Genomic DNA, 17,770 nt, shown 5'->3' on the forward strand with positions numbered 1-17,770 from the left:
TGCGGAACGACTCAAAAAATGGAAAACTCTTTCGTCTTGCGCATTTTTCGTCTTGCGAGGCATTTGTCTTGCGAGGTACCACTGTACAAACAAACACTAAGCACATGAAACACAAAATATTTTGCTATCAGTTTTACCATAAAATAATGCCAGGAAGAAATATTAACAACCTCAGATATGCAGATGACACAACCTTGATGGCAGAAAGTGAGGAGGAATTAAAGAACCTTTTAATGAGGGTGAAAGAGGAGAGCACAAAATATGGTCTGACACCCAATGTCAAAAAAACAAAGATCATGGCCACCGGTCCCATCACCTCCTGGCAAATAGAAGGGGAAGAAATACTTTCTTGGGTTCCATGATCACTGCAGATGGTGACAGCAGTCACAAAATTAAAAGATGCCTGCGTCTTGGGAGAAAAGCAATAACAAACCTAGATACTATCTTAAAAAGTAGAGACATCACCTTGCCGACAAAGGTCCGTATAGTTAAAGCTATGGTTTTCTCAGTAGTAATGTATGGAAGGGAGACCTGGACCATAAAGAAGGCTGATCGCTGAAGAATTGATGCTTTTGAATTATGGTGCTGGAGGAGACTCTTGAGAGTCCCATGGACTGCAAGAAGATCAAACCTCTCCATTCTGAAGGAAATCAGCCCTGAAGGAAAGATCGTGAAGCTGAGGCTCCAATACTTTGGCCACCTCATGAGAAGAGAAGACGCCCTGGAAAAGACCCTGATGTTGGAAAAGATTGAGGACACAAGGAGAAGGGGACTACAGAGGACGAGATGGTTTGATAGTGTTCTCAAAGCTACCAGCATGAGTTTGACCAAACTGTGAGAGGCAGTGGAAGACAGGAGTGCCTGGCGTGCTCTGGTCCATGGGGTCACGAAGAACCGGACATGACTAAACAACAACAACAATGCCAGAGAGACCTCCAGCAATATATAAATCACAGCTTTCGGATTTGCTCCCTTATGGCAGAGTTCTGAATGAATACAGCCACATCATTCATGTTATAATAGGACACCCTGAGAACATCGTAATGCAAGCTGACATTTTGTCTTCTGCCACAATGTTCATGCTGGGATATACCGGTAACTACAACTATTATGTGAAATGGCCATCACCAATCAGCTGTTCTGACCGCCGACAGGAAGAAAGTTGATAAGCTTTCCCCACTTGCTCAACTAGCGGTGTGACCAGGAAAAGAGTTCTTTGTCATTAAGCTCTTTCACAAAACATTACTGTGTATGGGCCATAGGGATTGCAATTCAGATAAAAGGCAAGTGTGCTTCGTGCCTGATCTCCCTTTACTCTGCCTAATGTGCATTCATGGAACTATAATGAAAAGTGGTGGGGAGAATACAAATACATAAAGTTGTTTTTAGCAGCCGTGCTGGCAACAACAATAACATGAAAGGCAGTTATTTACTATCTACTGCAGCCATTCTCCCCACCCCAAGGTAATATCCTCTTTATGAAAATTCCATAGGCTTCATCAGATTGCTTTAGATAGCCTCCGATAAGTTCAGTGCCTGTTGAGCAAGCAAAAGCAGCAAGAGATAAACAGGTCCATTTCCTCTGTTCCAGTAAATATATCGAGGTAATTGCTAAATACTTTTTATGAAGATCTCAACTCCCGTCTGGTTCGGAGTGGACTGCAAGACCCCAGAAGGGGCCCGACAAAAGCACTCCTGGCTTGTTAGTGCAAACTGTACACATAAGCTAATTACCTAATCTGTTTGGGCAGTCTGGAAATGCAATGTGATGTATATAGTTCGACTGATTTCATGAGGACCCATAATAGTCCTTTGGAAGTGTGTGTGTGTGGGGGGGAGAGAGAGAGAGAGAGCAAGGCAATGGCAAATTTCCGAACAGTTGCAATATGCAATTCTTACAGGGGCTTTGCACCTCTATTCATAACACAGCAACTTAGCTTGTTTTTTTTCTAAAAAATAAATTTATCTCAAAACTTTCAATATTATTATCCAACCTTCTTTAGAAGATATTATGTTACCCACAGGATAAACAGAATAAGGATGCATTCTGAGCGTTTTGCAAACGTTGACAAAAAATAGTTACTGGATGTAATTTGTTTGTTTCCCTTTTACAGATTTGCTCCCTATGTTTGGCTGGAGCAAAGTAATGCTTCCCCTGTCAAGTGGCTATATCTACCCAGTTAACTTTCACTGTCTGCCACTGCCGCACCCTTTTCCAAATTCTCACGTGAGGTCTAGTCCTACAGTGCATCTCAGTCCTTTTAAAGATGATGTGTTTTCAACTAGGAGGCAGCAAAGAGGAAATCTTGCCTGCAGGAGGAGAAGTCCTTTGCAAGAGTGGACAGCCTGAATATCACATTGAATATCCAGTTGGTAGGAGACCTGCATTTGCTGCTCAGTTATCATATAAAACACCTTTTATCAGCCTCCTCCAGAATCATTGTTTCATAAGTTGTGACCCAAAGAGCTTAGAATTTATTTGGAACTGTTTTTCTTATAACTGCTCCCTTTCCCTTACGGGCTATTCCGGAGCCCATATAGAGTCCTTAAGAAGGTTCCCTATCGGTAGGAGAAAATAACAGAGGCCAACCAGAGTATATTGAGAAGCAAAGCGGCTAGTAAACCTGATCTTTATTAAGATTGCAACAGGGTCCCCACTCACCACATGCAGGAGGGAGGAGAACCCTGAACAATGGTGCACAAGCCCTTATACAGAGTTTTGAAATTGCCCACCTTGTAGCCCAAGACACACACACACACCGCCGAAACATCAGACATACACCACAGAAGGAGGTGGTCTCCAGGAGAAATCCTGCCTGATAATGGTCACTGATTGCACTACCTAGGCAGCCTGGTCATTCTTTTGTGATGGTTAATACTTTAGTTCCTGAATGGAGGTCACAGGCTCACCCTATTCATACACAAAGACGCCCTTAAGACAGGATTTGTAAGTGAAAAGACAATGGGAAGGCTTTCCCCATTTGCCTCCCTTAAAGGTAAAGGGACCCCTGACCATTAGGTCCAGTTGTGGACCACTCTGGGGTTGCGGCGCTCATCTCGCTTTATTGGCCAAAGGAGCTGGCGTACAGCTTCCGGGTCATGTGGCCAGCATGACTAAGCCGCTTCTGGCAAACCAGAGCAGCGCACGGAAAGGCCGTTTACCTTCCCGCTGGAGCGGTACCTATTTATCTACTTGCACTTTGACATGCTTTCAAACTGCTAGGTTGGCAGGAGCTGGGACCGAACAACGGGAGCTCACCCCATGGCGGGGATTCGAACCACCGACCTTCTGATCGGCAAGCCCTAAGCTCTGTAGTTTAGACCACAGCGCCACCCGCATCCCTTGCCTCCCTTACTGCAGAGGAATATCTGAGGTCATTGGGAGAGTGAAAATGGCTTCAGGATTCCTCTCCTGTATTATTTCAGACACATGGTTCATATACAGTGGTACCTCGGGTTAAGTACTTAATTCGTTCCGGAGGTCCGTTCTTAACCTGAAACTGCTCTTAATAACCTGAAGAACCATTTTAGCTAATGGGGCCTCCTGCTGCCGCTGTGCTGCCAGAGCACGATTTCTGTTCTTATCCTGAAGCAAAGTTCTTAACCTGAAGCAGTATTTCTGGGCTAGCGAAGTCTGTAACCTGAAGCGTATGTAACCCGAGGTACCACTGTATTTAGATATGTGTGCATTTATGAATATATATTCATATTTGAGACCTTAAAATTCTTATAGTCATACCTCGGGCAAAGACGCTTCAGGTTGAGCGTTTTCAGGTTGCGTTCCGCGGAGACCCGGAAGTAACAGAACGGGTTAGTTCTGGGTTTCGCCGCTCGTACATGCACAAACGCTCAAAATGACGTCACGCGCATGCACCGAAGCGGCGAATCGTGACTCGCGCACATGCGGGTTGCTTTCTGCTCTGGATGCTAACAGGGCTCCGGAACAGATCCCGTTCACATCCAGAGGTACCACTGTAACAGTACCCAGCTTAAGGAGTCTACATATACCTATTCAAAGCCTTTCGCACACCTTATCTGAATCTATACAGCAAATACTAACAACCTCGCCCTCTACCAACTGAGCTAACCTGAGAGGTGCTTGTTTACATATCCAATGGTACCTCAGGTTAAGTACTTAATTCGTTCCAGAGGTCCGTTCTTAACCTGAAACTGTTCCTAACCTGAAGCACCACATTAGTTAATGGGTCCTCCTGCTGCCGTAGCACTGCCGGAGCACGATTTCTGTTCCCATCCTGAAGCAAAGTTCTTAACCCGAGGTACTATTTCTGGGTTAGCAGAGTCTGTAACTGAAACGTCTGTACCCTGAAGCGTCTGTAACCCAAAGTACCACTGTACATGTATATATGCATGTATGTATGCATATTATTTATATAACTTGTGTGTGCTTGCTTGTATCACGTAACCACAGCCTGAGGCTCTCTCACTACTCCGTCCATAGAATCACAGGATCCACAGCACTGTAGAGTGGGAAGGGCGCACCATTGTCATCTAGCTCAACCCCTTGCAATGCCGGAACCTTTTGCCCGACGCGGGTCTCGAACCCACGACCCAGCGATCAAGAGCCTCACGCCGTATCAACGGAGCTAGACCGTGCCCTGCGAGGAGGCGGGGCGACGCCGAGGGAGCAGGTAAACGAGAACGCGGACTTACCCCCCGCGGCCGCCGTAGTCGACTCCCGCAAGCGGAGGAGGCGGCGTTCCAAGCGACAGTGTCGCGCGCGCGCCGCCCGGCTGTGGGTTCGCCACCTTGGGGACCGAGCTCTCGCGATAACCTGACGACCCCTCGCGCGCGCGAAGAGAGGTGGCGGCGGCGGCGGCGGTATCGGCGAAGAGAGGAATGCCGAGCGCGTCCACGTGACAGGACGGGGCGGGGCAGTGAAAGAGGAAAAGGCATGGGCGGCTGCGCGCGGGGCTGGGCTTGCCTCGCGGCTCCCGAGGCGCGAGGATGGGGGCCGTGGCGGGCCTGGCTCCGTCTCCATGGCAACGGCGAGGCGGCGGCCTGCTGCGGGCGGCGCGCCAAGGGCAGCGGCGGAGACCCCTTCGCGGGGGCCCGGCGGCGGCAGCAGGAGGACTGGAGGCACCGCAACAAGACGGTGCTGACGTACCTGGCGGCCGGCGTCGTGGGCGTGGCGGGCATGTCCTACGCGGCCGTGCCCCTTTACCGCCTCTACTGCCAGGTGAGAGGTCGCCTCGGGGCTCGCTTCTCGGAGGGCGCCTGTGGGAAGCCAAGGATGGGGAAGGGGGGGGGGGACGACCTGTGAGAGCGTTTCCCAGATGCAGGGAAAGAAGGAAGCGACTGCTCCAGAGTCAGGGGAGCGACGGGGCTGCTTCCTTTGCCAAGCTGCGTGCAACCTGCTGCTTCTTTCTACCTGACTCGCAAATCTGCAAAATCCAACTGTTTGCACGAGTAGGGTCCCTGGATGTCCCTTCGTTTGAAGATAGTGTGTGCTGGATCTGTCCCCCAAGTTGGATGAGCAGGGGCTGCCACCTATTTTATTTTAGTTTTAGTTTTTTTATTCATACAGTACTTTTCGAATTTCTACATTTTCGTTAGTTTTACAGTCAATTTGACATTTCAAAATTGGACTTCCTTCCCCCCTCTTTTTGGGGTACCTTTATTTTTCAATATCTTCTGCACATCCAAATTTGTTTTAACTTGCTCGTTTATTTATCTACTTACAGATAGGTAGCCGTGTTGGTCTGCCATAGTCAAAATAAAAAAAATCCTTCCAGTAGCACCTTAAAGACCAACTAAGTTAGTTCTTGGTATGAGCTTTCGTGTGCATGCACACTTCTTCAGATACACACTTCTTCAGATACAAGTGTGCATGCACACGAAAGCTCATACCAAGAACTAACTTAGTTGGTCTTTAAGGTGCTACTGGAAGGAATTTTTTTATTTTATTTATCTACTGTAAATATATACTCTTATAAAACTGCAGGTTATGGCAATGATCCTGCTAATGTTTTTGTCTGTTTACGATTTGCCTGTAAATATTCAATAAACCATTTCCATTCTTTTATAAAAAGTTTATCTTGATTTCTTATTCTTCAGGTAAACTTCACCATTTCTGTTGTTGTGGGGAGCCCAGCATGGGGGAGGGGCCTGTGAGACAGCGTTTCCCAAATGGGATATAGAAAGGATCTGCTAGGCTCTGTGTATAATGAGTGATATAACAAATAAAGAAGAATGCATTCTACCAGTCATTGCCCACGTACAGTGTTAGAAACTGATATATGAAAGCTGGGAGCTAAATGGCCACCTTAACTAGGTGATGTGTGCAACAATGGAATGTCTAGGCGTCCTTTTTAATAACAAGAATATAGCTGAAAATGAACTGCAGCTAAAATCGTATGTTCGTTTTTCACATGGTCTAGTCCTTCCCCAGCCTACCCACCCCCTAATAGTCTTAAGAGGGTCTCTTCTCTGGTCTTCTGGAAGTGGGGAGGCAGAAAAAGCTCCTCCTTTCCTTCCACTCTGCAGTTTAATCTGAAATCTTCGGTAAAAGTACTGCACCCAGAGCTCAGATATTGCTTGTGCTAATGAGATGCCCTGTCACAAAATGTGCCTAGGACAATGGGAGTTTCAAACACTGCTCACATTTACAGAGTACATCTACATAAGGGATCTTGTTATAACACTTATCCAGCACTGTTGAGGGTATTGCTTGAAAACAGCACTCTATAAAAGCAGATCTTAGTTGAACATGCAAGCATTTAGACAAATAGCAGAAAAGAGTGGAAACTTATGAAGAATATTTGGAAGATTTAATCACTTGTAGGTCCTTTCTGGATTCTGTCCAGTAGATCTAGTCCCTTAGTTGATGCCTGTCCATATTCAAAATCTCCCTCTACCCATGAAGATGATAATAATTCAGGCTACATTAAATGGTTGATTTGCACAAGTAACTGTTCCATGTAGCACATGCCTAGAAATCACTTGAAGGGTAAGGAAGTAAGTCTTTTCAGATAGTTTAATTGGGTGCAATCGACTCTTGCCATGTTTGTTGCCTGTCTGGCTTTTGTACATAGAAGTAGCAGCTTTTTATGTTGGTTGTCTTGGGAAAGTTTTCTTGAAAGAGATTGTTTCTGTTTAATTCTTCTTGCCTCAGATACCATTTCTTGTTTTTAATCAGGCTACTGTTAATTACAGCTTCTTTTCCTTTAAGGCTACTGGACTTGGAGGGTCAGCAGTAGCAGGCCATGGTTCAGGAGAGATTGAGACAATGGTACCTGTTAAAGATCGCATCATTAAGGTTACCTTCAATGCAGATGTACATGCAAGCCTTCAGTGGAATTTCAGACCTCAGCAGACTGAAGTATATGTAAGTTATTAAAAATTTGTAGAGATGGGTTTCATATATGTCTGGGGGTGTCGTGGTTTATTTATAGACAGATGGGCAAGGGTTGTAACTAGCCATGCTAAATTGCAGTAATCATAATGAGAGGCTGCTTGTTTTATAATCTGCTTTGTCAGGCATTAAGGTCTACAGACTGCAGTATAGCAGTTGTTCACCTGTAAGAGTAAGAGGCTGGTGCAGTTTTTCATCTGCGTAGAATTCTGAGCTTACCATTCTGAACCTACCTGCATCCCAAAGTAAAATTAATTTGAAATGGGGCAAAGTGGGAGGGGAAAGGGTATACTGTTTGCATAAATGCTGCTGTTGGTGTGACATCTCTGTTATTGCTAATGTTTGAAAATACTCTGCTTTGGATTTACTTATTTTGTTGGAAATATTTATAATCCTCACCCAAAGGTCCCAGGCAGGAAATATACACAGTCTAAACCAAAATTAAACAATAACATTAAACAGCACAAATCAAAGGCTAAATTCTGATTGGCACTTACACAGGGTAGGCATGCATTTAGTCTGTTGCCAGTGATTGGTAAAGATTACTTCCTGGCAAACAGGCTCACAACCCCACGCTGCCTATTTGCTCTCAGCACACAGTTATCCTTTTGTGTTTCCACACCTAGGGAAATGCAACATCTTGCTGCTGCTACCGAATCAGCATGTGGACTCACGTTGTTATTATTTAGTTACATTTAGTTTGCCTTTCTCTACCAAGCAAAAGGCACTGTGTGTGTTCTGCCTCCCCCCCCCCCCCCGGCCAACAACAACACTGCCCCAAAAGGAATCCAGTGAGCTTCTTTGCCAAGTGGGAGTTTGAATCTGGGTCTCCCCAATCTCAGTTTGACCCTAACTGCTATGCCATATTGACTCGGTCAGAGGCGTTGAGTGAGCCATAGCGCAGTTCTCTGAATTCCTGGTTGGAAGAGCACAGCAGCATGCTGTAGAGACACCCTCTTTGCTGGAGACCTTACTTTTATGTAAGTCTGTCCTCCATGCCACATCTGCATGAGAAATAAACTCCCTTTCCTTTGAGTTTTCGGCAGTTTCTTGATTTAGACCTACTTTAGACGGAAACATTGTTAGCATTCCAACACAGAATGCTGATGAATGTACAGGTGTTTTGTCTACTTCAGGTGAGTTAGCGCAAGGGTTGACAACCTTTTAGGACCACTGGGCATGTTTTGAATTTTGAGAGTGTGCTAGTCACAAAATAGCTGTGGGGGACGTGGCATAACACAGAATTAGAGATATATCCCCAACAACCTTAAGTTTAGCATGCCTGATTGTGGAGATTGATTGACTTTACACAAGCACAAGCATGCACACTGATGTTGTTGCTGTCTAGTAGCAACAGGGAGCATTCCCCAGTCCCAGGAAAAATCTACAAGGTGGCTACACCACACTTTCATTTCACAGAAATTGCTGCGCATTTCTGTTCTCATCCTGAAGCAAAGTTCTTAACCTGAGGTACTATTTCTGGGTTAGCGGAGTCTGTAACCTGAAGCGTCAGGTACCACTGTATAAAAACCTAAACACTGAAGAAAAGCCCTGCTGGATTGAGTGAAGGGAGTATCTAGTCCAGCACTGTGTTATCATAGGCCCCCCAATGCCCATGGGAAGCCCGCAAGCAGATCCTGAGTGCAACAGCATTCTCTCAACCTGCAGTTCACAGCAACTTGGGTTCAGAGGCAATACTGTGACTACTAGCCATTTATAAACTTACCCACCATAATGCAGTTTGGCTGGCAGTGACATGGGGGAAAGCAAGAAAGATCACTAGTGCAACTTCTTCTTACAGGTGGTTCCAGGAGAGACCGCACTGGCATTTTATAAAGCAAAGAATCCCACTGATAAACCAATAATTGGAATCTCTACCTACAATGTGGTGCCTTTTGAAGCTGGGCAGTATTTCAACAAGATACAAGTAAGTGTGGTATGATGCGCTAAGAGTGGACTGCTGCTGCTGCTAACTGAACTCTCCTACTTTTGAAGCCTGATTCTGTTTTAATCCACGTTAGCAGCAATATCCAAGATGTAGGTATATGCCCTCCACTTTCCTTTGTCATTGGTGCAAGGAAAACTTACCCTCCAGACTCAGGATCTAGTACCACCCTCTGCTCTGAAAAAGCTATTAAAGAAAACGTTTTTTCTTTAATATCTGCTGTCTTTTCTAAGACAAAATAAAGCTGTGTGATTTTGAATAGTTCAAAATATCACACACACACAAAGTGTGGATGTAATATGGTGCTAGCACTTCATGTTAAATCCTTGGGGTGATCTCTATTTAAGTTATAGTCAGCATAGACTCATTGAAATTCATGGAGTTTAGTCCATTAATTTCAGTTGCTGTACTACAAGTATGACTAACTCTGGATATTACCCTTTGCATTTAAGCAGGTATTACAGTTTTCACAAGACAGTGGTAAAATGAATGGATTTATATGGATTTTTCATGTCCTTTGGTGGAAAATATCACAAATAGCATTTTGCCACATTTAATTGAACTAGGCACAGAGGTTCTCCTCCCACTTAAATTAGATTGTGGATATATTATTGGCTTAATATAAACTTCAGAAACAATTCTAAACCCTCTTTCCCCCACATTTACAGTGTTTTTGTTTTGAAGAACAACGACTTAATCCCCACGAAGAAGTGGACATGCCGGTATTTTTCTTCATTGATCCTGAATTTGCAGAAGACCCAAGGATGGCCAACGTTGACTTGATCACTCTTTCTTACACATTTTTTGAAGCAAAAGAAGGACAGAAACTGCCACTCCCGGGTTATAACTAATAGTACAGCAGGCGGACACTGCAGTGGAGATTCCTCTGCTATTCAATATTTGTGATCTACAGACAGCAAAAGCACATTCCTTAACTCAGTAGGAAGATGCTTAAAAACTGTAAAAGTTGTGTTTTAGATATTGAATCGTATAGAGATTTGAAGATGTGACATTTAATTTTGCACACAGGAACCATGATTATGAATAATAATTATAAAATGCATGTGGCGGGTGGTATTTTCAAATCTAATTTAATTTTAGACACCACTAAAACTCCTTTAGCTGTTTGCAATATATCAGAGGTAGCCCTCTTCCATAAGTTGTGTGAAGGTTTGTAACCAAATTGCAGGTGCCATATGAAATGTTATGCTTAAACTCAGCTGTTCTTTGCCATCTATGTTCTTATTCTCATAAACTGAACTCAAAAGAATCTGCAACCAACCCAGAATCAAAGGAAATCACCTCTTATAAGTTTCCTGATTATTATTTTTAGACCTGTTCCCCCCCCCTTTCTCCTAGCTGTAACTCTTTCTTCCTCCTATTCCCTTCTGTTAAAGTGACATTGAAGGTTAGCATATTAAACTTTGGTACTATCCTTAAAGCTGCATTGATAGCCAGATGGTGAAAAGCAGAGTTAAAATAAATAAATTTATTCTGCCTTTTTAAAAAAAACCATGACTGTTTTGGACATTTATTCTGAATATAGTTTACATATCAGGGTGCAGAGGGACTTTTCCTGCATGTATTTTAGCTATGCTTTGAAGTACAAGAAAGCACCTTTTAAAAAATAAAGATCAAATGACAGAATATTTCTAGGGATTCTGGCACTTTGGGTTGATAACAGTTTTACCTGAATTTTCTGTGCCCTGTATATTTTGTTCGGTGAAATTCCTAGCCAATGTGAATAGAACTCCCAATAAAGATAGATTTACCTTGGGGCAGGCAGGAGAAGACAGAAGAGGTATTGGTCATGGCAGACAACAGAAACATCGGCTAGTTTCAAAATATCTACACTACAAGTGACAGTGATGTTAAATGTATGATTCCAAAATGCAGTGAAGACTCAACAGAAACTTCAGCTCAAAGCTGGATAGCTGCAGAGCTAATAAACTGATAAATAAAGCAGCAACGGTGTGATGCCTTACTTAACACTGGCATGCAAACATTTGACATAAAATGCAGGAGGCAAGCTATAAAACCAAATAGGAAAGAGCTGTGTTAAACTGGAGAGTTGTGCAACTACTGAAACCACCCATTAGCTGGTTTCTGACCGCATTTTATTTGGATTGTATAAAAACAGCATAGGAATTGTAAAACATAATTAAATACTACATAGCAATCAGAATTAAAATGTACCATCTGCAGTTAGCAAGCATTAATTTGAACAGCTGATTGTAATTACATTCATTATAAATAGGTTTAGCAGTCACAGTCTCAGAGCAGTACTTATTTTACTTTAAATCAGAAAGAAGGCACCTCCTCCCATCACCCTTTTACATTGTATGATCTGTGACCCAAGTGACTGTCCTTACCTGCTTAAAGATAACTTTAGTTGCTAATAGTACCTGCTTAATGTGGAAAACAGCTACCGTAACAAACAATGGCAGAGTTGCTCCAAAATACCTTAAAGAGGAGTGTGCTTATGTCATTGCTGTCCCCCATCCACCATCAACTTCCAAAATGTTCGGAAACCAAAGCACAACTTCTGATTGGCTGCAGGAAGCTCCTGCAGCCAATCAGAAGCCGCAGAAGCCCTGTCAGACACTTGGCTTCCAAAAATAGTTTGCAAACTGGAACACTCACTTCCGGGTTTGCGGCGTTCGGGAGCCAGAACGTTCGAGAACTAAGCTGTTCAAAAACCAAGGTAAAACTGTTTTCACGTTCCCCTCTGCTTTGGAATAGCTTGTGCAAGTCTGATACAATGAGTGGATTACATAAACTATTTAGAGAAAAGTGCTATAGTGACCAGTCATCAGAAGACCAAGAAACTTGCTATGAAACATCTGATTTCAAAACCATGTGCCTGGTTAGCAAATAGTTTTACAGGAAGATTATACTGAGAGGATAGAGGGGTAAGGTCCACCCCCACAAAATGTGGCACTAAATCCCAGATAACAGCTTGAAGGCTAGCTTGAACCTCGATTTGGTCTTGGACCTCTAGCACAATGACGCACATCAACTTAAATCAAGTTCCATTATGTAGTTCTACCTATGGAAAAAGTTGTTTGCTTTTATAACTAAGCAGAATGTACCATAAAATAAAAGTACCTTATTTTTCTAAGTGCAAAGTTTCTTTTATAATTACAGTCTTGGGTATTTTGCTCCCTAGAAAGAATGTTTTTTTTAGGGGGGTCATGCTGTATAGAAGTTATATACTTTGGTCCAAAGTATACGCACAAGTAGAACCTTGCATTCTTAACGATCAACTGAACTTAATGTAATGCACTTAAGGGAGGATAGGTTTTGAATCTCTTCATATGAACGGTGTGACGTATCCAAATCATCTTCCAAAAATTGTCCTCCTATTCTTTGTCACAGAACTGACAGGTTTTGAGTGATCAAAATAGTCTCTAGTACTGGTAAAGTACTGGTTCTCTTGGACGTCTGCTTTTAACAACTGGTGTTGTTTCTAACACTTGCTTTGAATAGGTGTGCATCAATTTCTTCATATACAGGTCTGAAATCAAAAGCACAAGATAAAACACTCTTTTGTGACATGAATAACAAGGATTAGTCAACAAAACAATTACAGGAGAGCTAGGGGCTGAGCCCCACATAGCATAAAACTCATTTTGCTTCATTATCCATGGTATCCAATTCCTCATAGCAAGAATGGCCAGCTCGTGGTCTGCAGCCCACATCCAGCCTTTCAAACAATTTTCTTTGACCCCAACGGACTTGGCTTCAATGAATGTCTGCAAAAATGAATGGTCAATGCGTCTGCCCACAAGTTCCCTAGTAACAGAAATAATTTCAATGTGTGAGGGAGATAACTGGGTTGTTTCCCGTGCTCAAAATGTGTTAGCAGAGCAGACTTCCATTTGCGCAGTGGGGATGCACCATCCGCTCCCCTGCACACATGCAAAATCTGATTTGGAGGGTTGCTCACACAATGGTGGATTTTGCTCATCGCGTTAATCTATCTTCTCTTTTGGATTTTGTATGTAATGCTTTTGCAGTGTTTTGCTGCACGTACTTCAGAGCTGTGAGGTCCTCGCTGCTTACTAGGAGGCTAAAACTTTGAATCCATGCCCTCGGCTTTCTAATTACTTTTCAGTAGCTTGGAACTAGAGTTCCTATTAGTAGGACTTCCATCACAAGACACTCCCAGCAGAGGCAGGAGGGGGAGGCAATATCTACCAATTCTTCCTTTCCCCTGCAGCTTCTAGAAAAGCTGCTCTGGAAGATTTTTTTTTTGGGGGGGGGGTAAATGCTGGAGGTTGCAGAGAAATTGGCAAAAATTGCTGCTTTGTCCTGCAGAAATCTGTTGGATCTTTGCCCCTTTCACCAAGCAGAAGTAACACTCTGGATCCAACCCTAGGGATTTACTTAAATATGTATTTTTACTAACGACAATATATTTTTCAAATAGTCCTGATTAAACAACAAATGTGCCTCCAATAATGGTTTTTTGGCCACATTTAATCAAATCACTCATTTACCTTTAGTTGCCAACACCCTGAATTGTATTATAAATCTGGAGTATCGACAAGCAGTAAATTTGTCATTCTCAAAATTACTTACTCTGTTTTGTCACTGGGAGCCAAGGGGTCGAATTCCATTAGCTCATAATAATTAGGAGGAGGCGGACTGCTTTTTGATACATCTGTGGAAGAAGGAAACCCAGAGATGTTAAAAAAAAAAAAATACAGTGGTACCCCGCAAGACGAATGCCTCGCAAGACGGAAAACCCGCAAGACGAAAGGGTTTTCTGTTTCGGAGGCGCTTCGCAAGACGAATTTCCCTATGGGCTTGCTTCGCAAGACGAAAGCCCATAGGGAAATCTCCGGGGACCTGTTTTAAATTGCTGGCGGTCGGGAGCAAAGACTTTCGCCCACAGCCGGCCTTCAGAAGAGGTCCTGGACCTCTTCTGAAGGCCGGCGGGGGGCAAAAGTCTTTGCTCCCCCCCCCCCGCCTGCCTTCCCGGGACAGTGGAGACTTCTCCGCTGCACCGGGCGATCTTAAAATGCTGGCGGGCGGGAGCGAAGCGTTCGCTGCCGACCCCCAGCATTTTAAAATCTCCCCGGGACAGCAGAGAAGTCCCGCCCCGCTCTGGATGCCGGCGCAGAGCTGTCTGCCGTCCCGGGTTCAGCGCAGCTCTGCGCGGCCATCGGGAGCCGGGGGCGAAGCCCGCCCCGCTCCAGATGGCCGCGCAAAGCTGTCTGCCGTCCGGGGACTGCAGGCACATCTGTGCCGCCATCCCGAGCGGGGCGCTAAGTCCCGCCCCGCTCGGGATGGCGGCGCAGAGCTGTCTGCCGTCCCGGGTTCAGCGCAGCTCTGCGCGGCCATCGGGAGCCGGGGGCGAAGCCCGCCCCGCTCCAGATGGCCGCGCAAAGCTGTCTGCCGTCCGGGGACTGCAGGCACATCTGTGCCGCCATCCCGAGCGGGGCGCTAAGTCCCGCCCCGCTCGGGATGGCGGCGCAGAGCTGTCTGCCGTCCCGGGTTCAGCGCAGCTCTGCGCGGCCATCGGGAGCCGGGGGCGAAGCCCGCCCCGCTCCAGATGGCCGCGCAAAGCTGTCTGCCGTCCGGGGACTGCAGGCAGATCTGCGCCACCATCCCGAGCGGGGCGCTAAGTCCCGCCCCGCTCGGGATGGCGGCGCACAGCTGTCTGCCGTCCCGGGACTGCCATCCCGAGCGGGGCAGTTGCCTCCATAGGCGCGCGTCACCTTTCCAGCCGGGGGAGGGTCGCAGGGGGCTGCTTTAGCCCCGCGCGCGCTCTCCCAGCTGGAGAGGTGACGCGCGCCTATGGAGGCTCCTGCCATAGGCGCGTGTCACCTCTCCAGCCGGGGGAGGGTCGCAGGGGGCTGCTTTAGCCCCCCGCGCGCTCTCCCAGCTGGAGAGGTGACGCGCGCCTATGGAGGCTCCTGCCATAGGCGCACGTCACCTCTCCAGCCGGGAGAGGGTCGCAGGGGGCTGCTTCTCTGCTCCCGCCCGCCAGCATTTTAAAATCGCCCTGGGACAGCAGGGGCTTTTAAAATGTTGGAGGTCGGCAGCAAAGCCCTCCTGTCCCCGGAGCTTGCGGGGCGGGAGGTGGAAAGAAGGGCTTTTCTTCCCACCACCAGCCTTCAGAACAGCTTTCTGAAGGCTGGGGGTGGGAAGAAAAGCCCTTGTTCCCCCCCCCCCTCAGCCTTCAGAAGAGGTCGGGGGACAGACTGTCCCCGGACCTGGTCTGAAGGCGGTTTCCCTAGGAACGCATTAATTGATTTTCAATGCATTCCTATGGGAAACCGTGCATCGCAAGACGAAAAACTCGCAAGAAGAAAAAACTTGCGGAACGAATTAATTTCGTCTTGCGAGGCACCACTGTAGCATCATTTTGCTTTGCTAACGTAAAATTATAACCAACCAAAGTCCCAGCTATCCTTAATACCACCACCTTCTGTAATTCTAGGGTAAGGCAAAATTATACAAGTGGATCATAGCAATAGGAAAGAGCACAATACAAGCATGAAAAGGTTTTATGGACTCAAATATATTTAACCACATAGGAAGTTGCCTTATTGGACAAATGGCCCATATAGCTTGGTTCTCTGCACTAACTGTGGCAGGTTAACTCCAGGATTTTAGACAGGGAATATGCTCCCAGCTTTTCCTGAAGATTGAATGCCTTTTGCATGTTCCACTGAGCGACGGTCCTTCCCTAGTAAAATGTATTACTAGAACACAGAACTGTAGCTGAACTTAATTTTCCCAGGCCTTCGCATCGCCCAACATTGTGCAGGGTGGTTTGAAGCAGCGGTTCTCAACCTGTGGGTCCCCAGATGTTGTTGGACTACAACTCCCATCATCCATGAGCTCTGGCCTTGCTAGCTAGGGGTGATGGGAGTTGTAGTTCAACAACATCTGAGAAAGGCTGAAGGGAACTCACTTATTTCTTCCCTGATGTCTGGAAAACACATTAAGCTGAGCTTACTTAAAATCCCCCTTTCCGGCTCAATACCCAGCTCTACCTCTCTTTTAAATCAGAACCAGTGAAGGCGGTGAAGGTCCTGTGTGAGTGTCTGGAGGCGGTTGGAGGATGGATGGCGGCTAACAGATTGAGGTTGAATCCTGACAAGACAGAAGTACTGTTTTGGGGGGACAGGAGGCGGGCAGGTGTGGAGGATTCCCTGGTCCTGAATGGGGTAACTGTGCCCCTGAAGGACCAGGTGCACAGCCTGGGAGTCATTTTGGACTCACAGCTGTCCATGGAGGCGCAGGTCAAATCTGTATCCAGGGCAGCTGTTTACCAGCTCCATCTGGTACGTAGGCTGAGACCCTATCTGCCTGCAGACTGTCTTGCCGGAGTGGTGCATGCTCTGGTTATCTCCCGCTTGGACTATTGCAATGCGCTCTACGTAGGGCTACCTTTGAAGGTGACCCAGAAACTACAACTAATCCAGAATGCGGCAGCTAGACTGGTGACTGGAAGCGGCCACCGAGACCATATAACACCGGTCTTGAAAGACCTACATTGGCTCCCAGTATGTTTCCGAGCACAATTCAAAGTGTTGGTGCTGACCTTTAAATCCCTAAACGGCCTCGGTCCAGTATATCTGAAGGAGCGTCTCTACCCCCATCGTTCTGCCCAGACACTGAGGTCCAGCGCCGAGGGCCTTCTGGCGGTTCCCTCACTGCGAGAGGCCAAGTTACAGGGAACCAGGCAGAGGGCCTTCTCGGTAGTGGCGCCCGCCCTGTGGAACGCCCTCCCATCAGATGTCAAAGCGATAAACAACTACCTGACATTCAGAAGACATCTGAAGGCAGCCCTGTTCAGGGAAGTTTTTAATATGTGACATTTTAGTGTTTTTTTCATCTTTGTTGGAAGCCGCCCAGAGTGGCTGGGGAAACCCAGCCAGATGGGCAGGGTACAAATAATAAATTATTATTATTATTATTATTATTATTATTATTATTATTATTATTATTATTATTATTCAAGTCATTTAGGGCTGGGAAGGCCCGGGCCAGCATGCATGGCCTCTCCAAAGATAAAATTAACGAATACCGTATTTTTCGCCCTATAGGATGCACTTTTTCCCCTCCAAAAATGAAGGCGAAATGTGTGTGCGTCCTATGGGGCAAATGCAGACTTTCGCTGAAGCCTGGAGAGCGAGAGGGGTTGGTGCAGGCTTCAGGCAGATATCCGCAAGCCTTGGGAGCCCACGCGAGTTCCTGCCAGGCTCCCCAGGCTTGTGGATAGCAGCCTGTTCTGGGGGCTGGGGTCGGGGGAAGCTCGGGCTTCCCCTGCCCCAGCCCCACGCCTGGGGGAAAAATAATTATTTTTCTTTATTCCCCCCCCCAAAAAAAAACCCTAGGTGCGCCCTATGGGCCGGTGCGCCCTATAGGGCGAAAAATACGGTAATTTATCCTAAACCAACATGTTCAGGCTTGCATCATGCAGATGGTTCCCT

At 46.0% G+C, this 17,770-nt stretch overlaps 3 protein-coding genes across 4 annotated transcripts in view; 1 reads left to right on the forward strand and 2 right to left on the reverse strand.

Annotated features, from left to right (window-relative positions):
• The window catches only part of STXBP4 (syntaxin binding protein 4), a 153,395-nt gene extending 148,601 nt beyond the window's left edge, over window positions 1-4,794 (reverse strand). Inside the window, exon 1 of one of the 2 annotated variants that reach the window (XM_081181377.1) lies at window positions 4,672-4,794. The gene's annotated coding sequence lies outside the window, so the exon portion shown is untranslated. Of the gene's footprint in view, window positions 1-3,739; window positions 3,779-4,671 lie in introns of those variants that run through there. The other variant, XM_081181376.1, reaches the window with a different exon arrangement.
• A 103-nt stretch (window positions 4,795-4,897) lies between these two features.
• COX11 (cytochrome c oxidase copper chaperone COX11) lies at window positions 4,898-11,282 on the forward strand. Its single transcript, XM_081181557.1, has 4 exons — window positions 4,898-5,197; window positions 7,190-7,345; window positions 9,174-9,299; window positions 9,986-11,282. Exons 1-4 carry the CDS (start codon window positions 4,913-4,915, stop codon window positions 10,166-10,168), a joined length of 750 nt encoding a protein of 249 aa, XP_081037683.1. The 5' UTR covers window positions 4,898-4,912; the 3' UTR covers window positions 10,169-11,282.
• Window positions 11,283-11,831: 549 nt separating this feature from the next.
• The window catches only part of TOM1L1 (target of myb1 like 1 membrane trafficking protein), a 59,625-nt gene continuing 53,686 nt past the window's right edge, over window positions 11,832-17,770 (reverse strand). The window contains exons 14-15 of the mRNA XM_081181358.1: window positions 13,902-13,983; window positions 11,832-12,834 (exon numbers count right to left, since the gene is read on the reverse strand). Of these exons, the coding sequence (XP_081037484.1) occupies window positions 12,768-12,834; window positions 13,902-13,983 (149 nt within the window). The 3' untranslated portion in view covers window positions 11,832-12,767. The remainder of the gene's footprint in view (window positions 12,835-13,901; window positions 13,984-17,770) is intronic.

This window comes from Podarcis bocagei, assembly GCF_964188305.1.
Source record: "Podarcis bocagei genome assembly, chromosome: 2".
NCBI lineage: Eukaryota > Metazoa > Chordata > Lepidosauria > Squamata > Lacertidae > Podarcis > Podarcis bocagei.

Excerpts from the sequence above, each read along its gene's own strand:
- COX11 (XM_081181557.1), top strand. The coding sequence starts at position 4,913 with ATGGGCGGCTGCGCGCGGGGCTGGGCTTGCCTCGCGGCTCCCGAGGCG. Across the intron at positions 5,198-7,189 it reads TTTACCGCCTCTACTGCCAG|GCTACTGGACTTGGAGGGTC; the intron begins GTGAGAGGTCGC and ends TTTTCCTTTAAG. Across the intron at positions 9,300-9,985 it reads AGTATTTCAACAAGATACAA|TGTTTTTGTTTTGAAGAACA; the intron begins GTAAGTGTGGTA and ends CCACATTTACAG.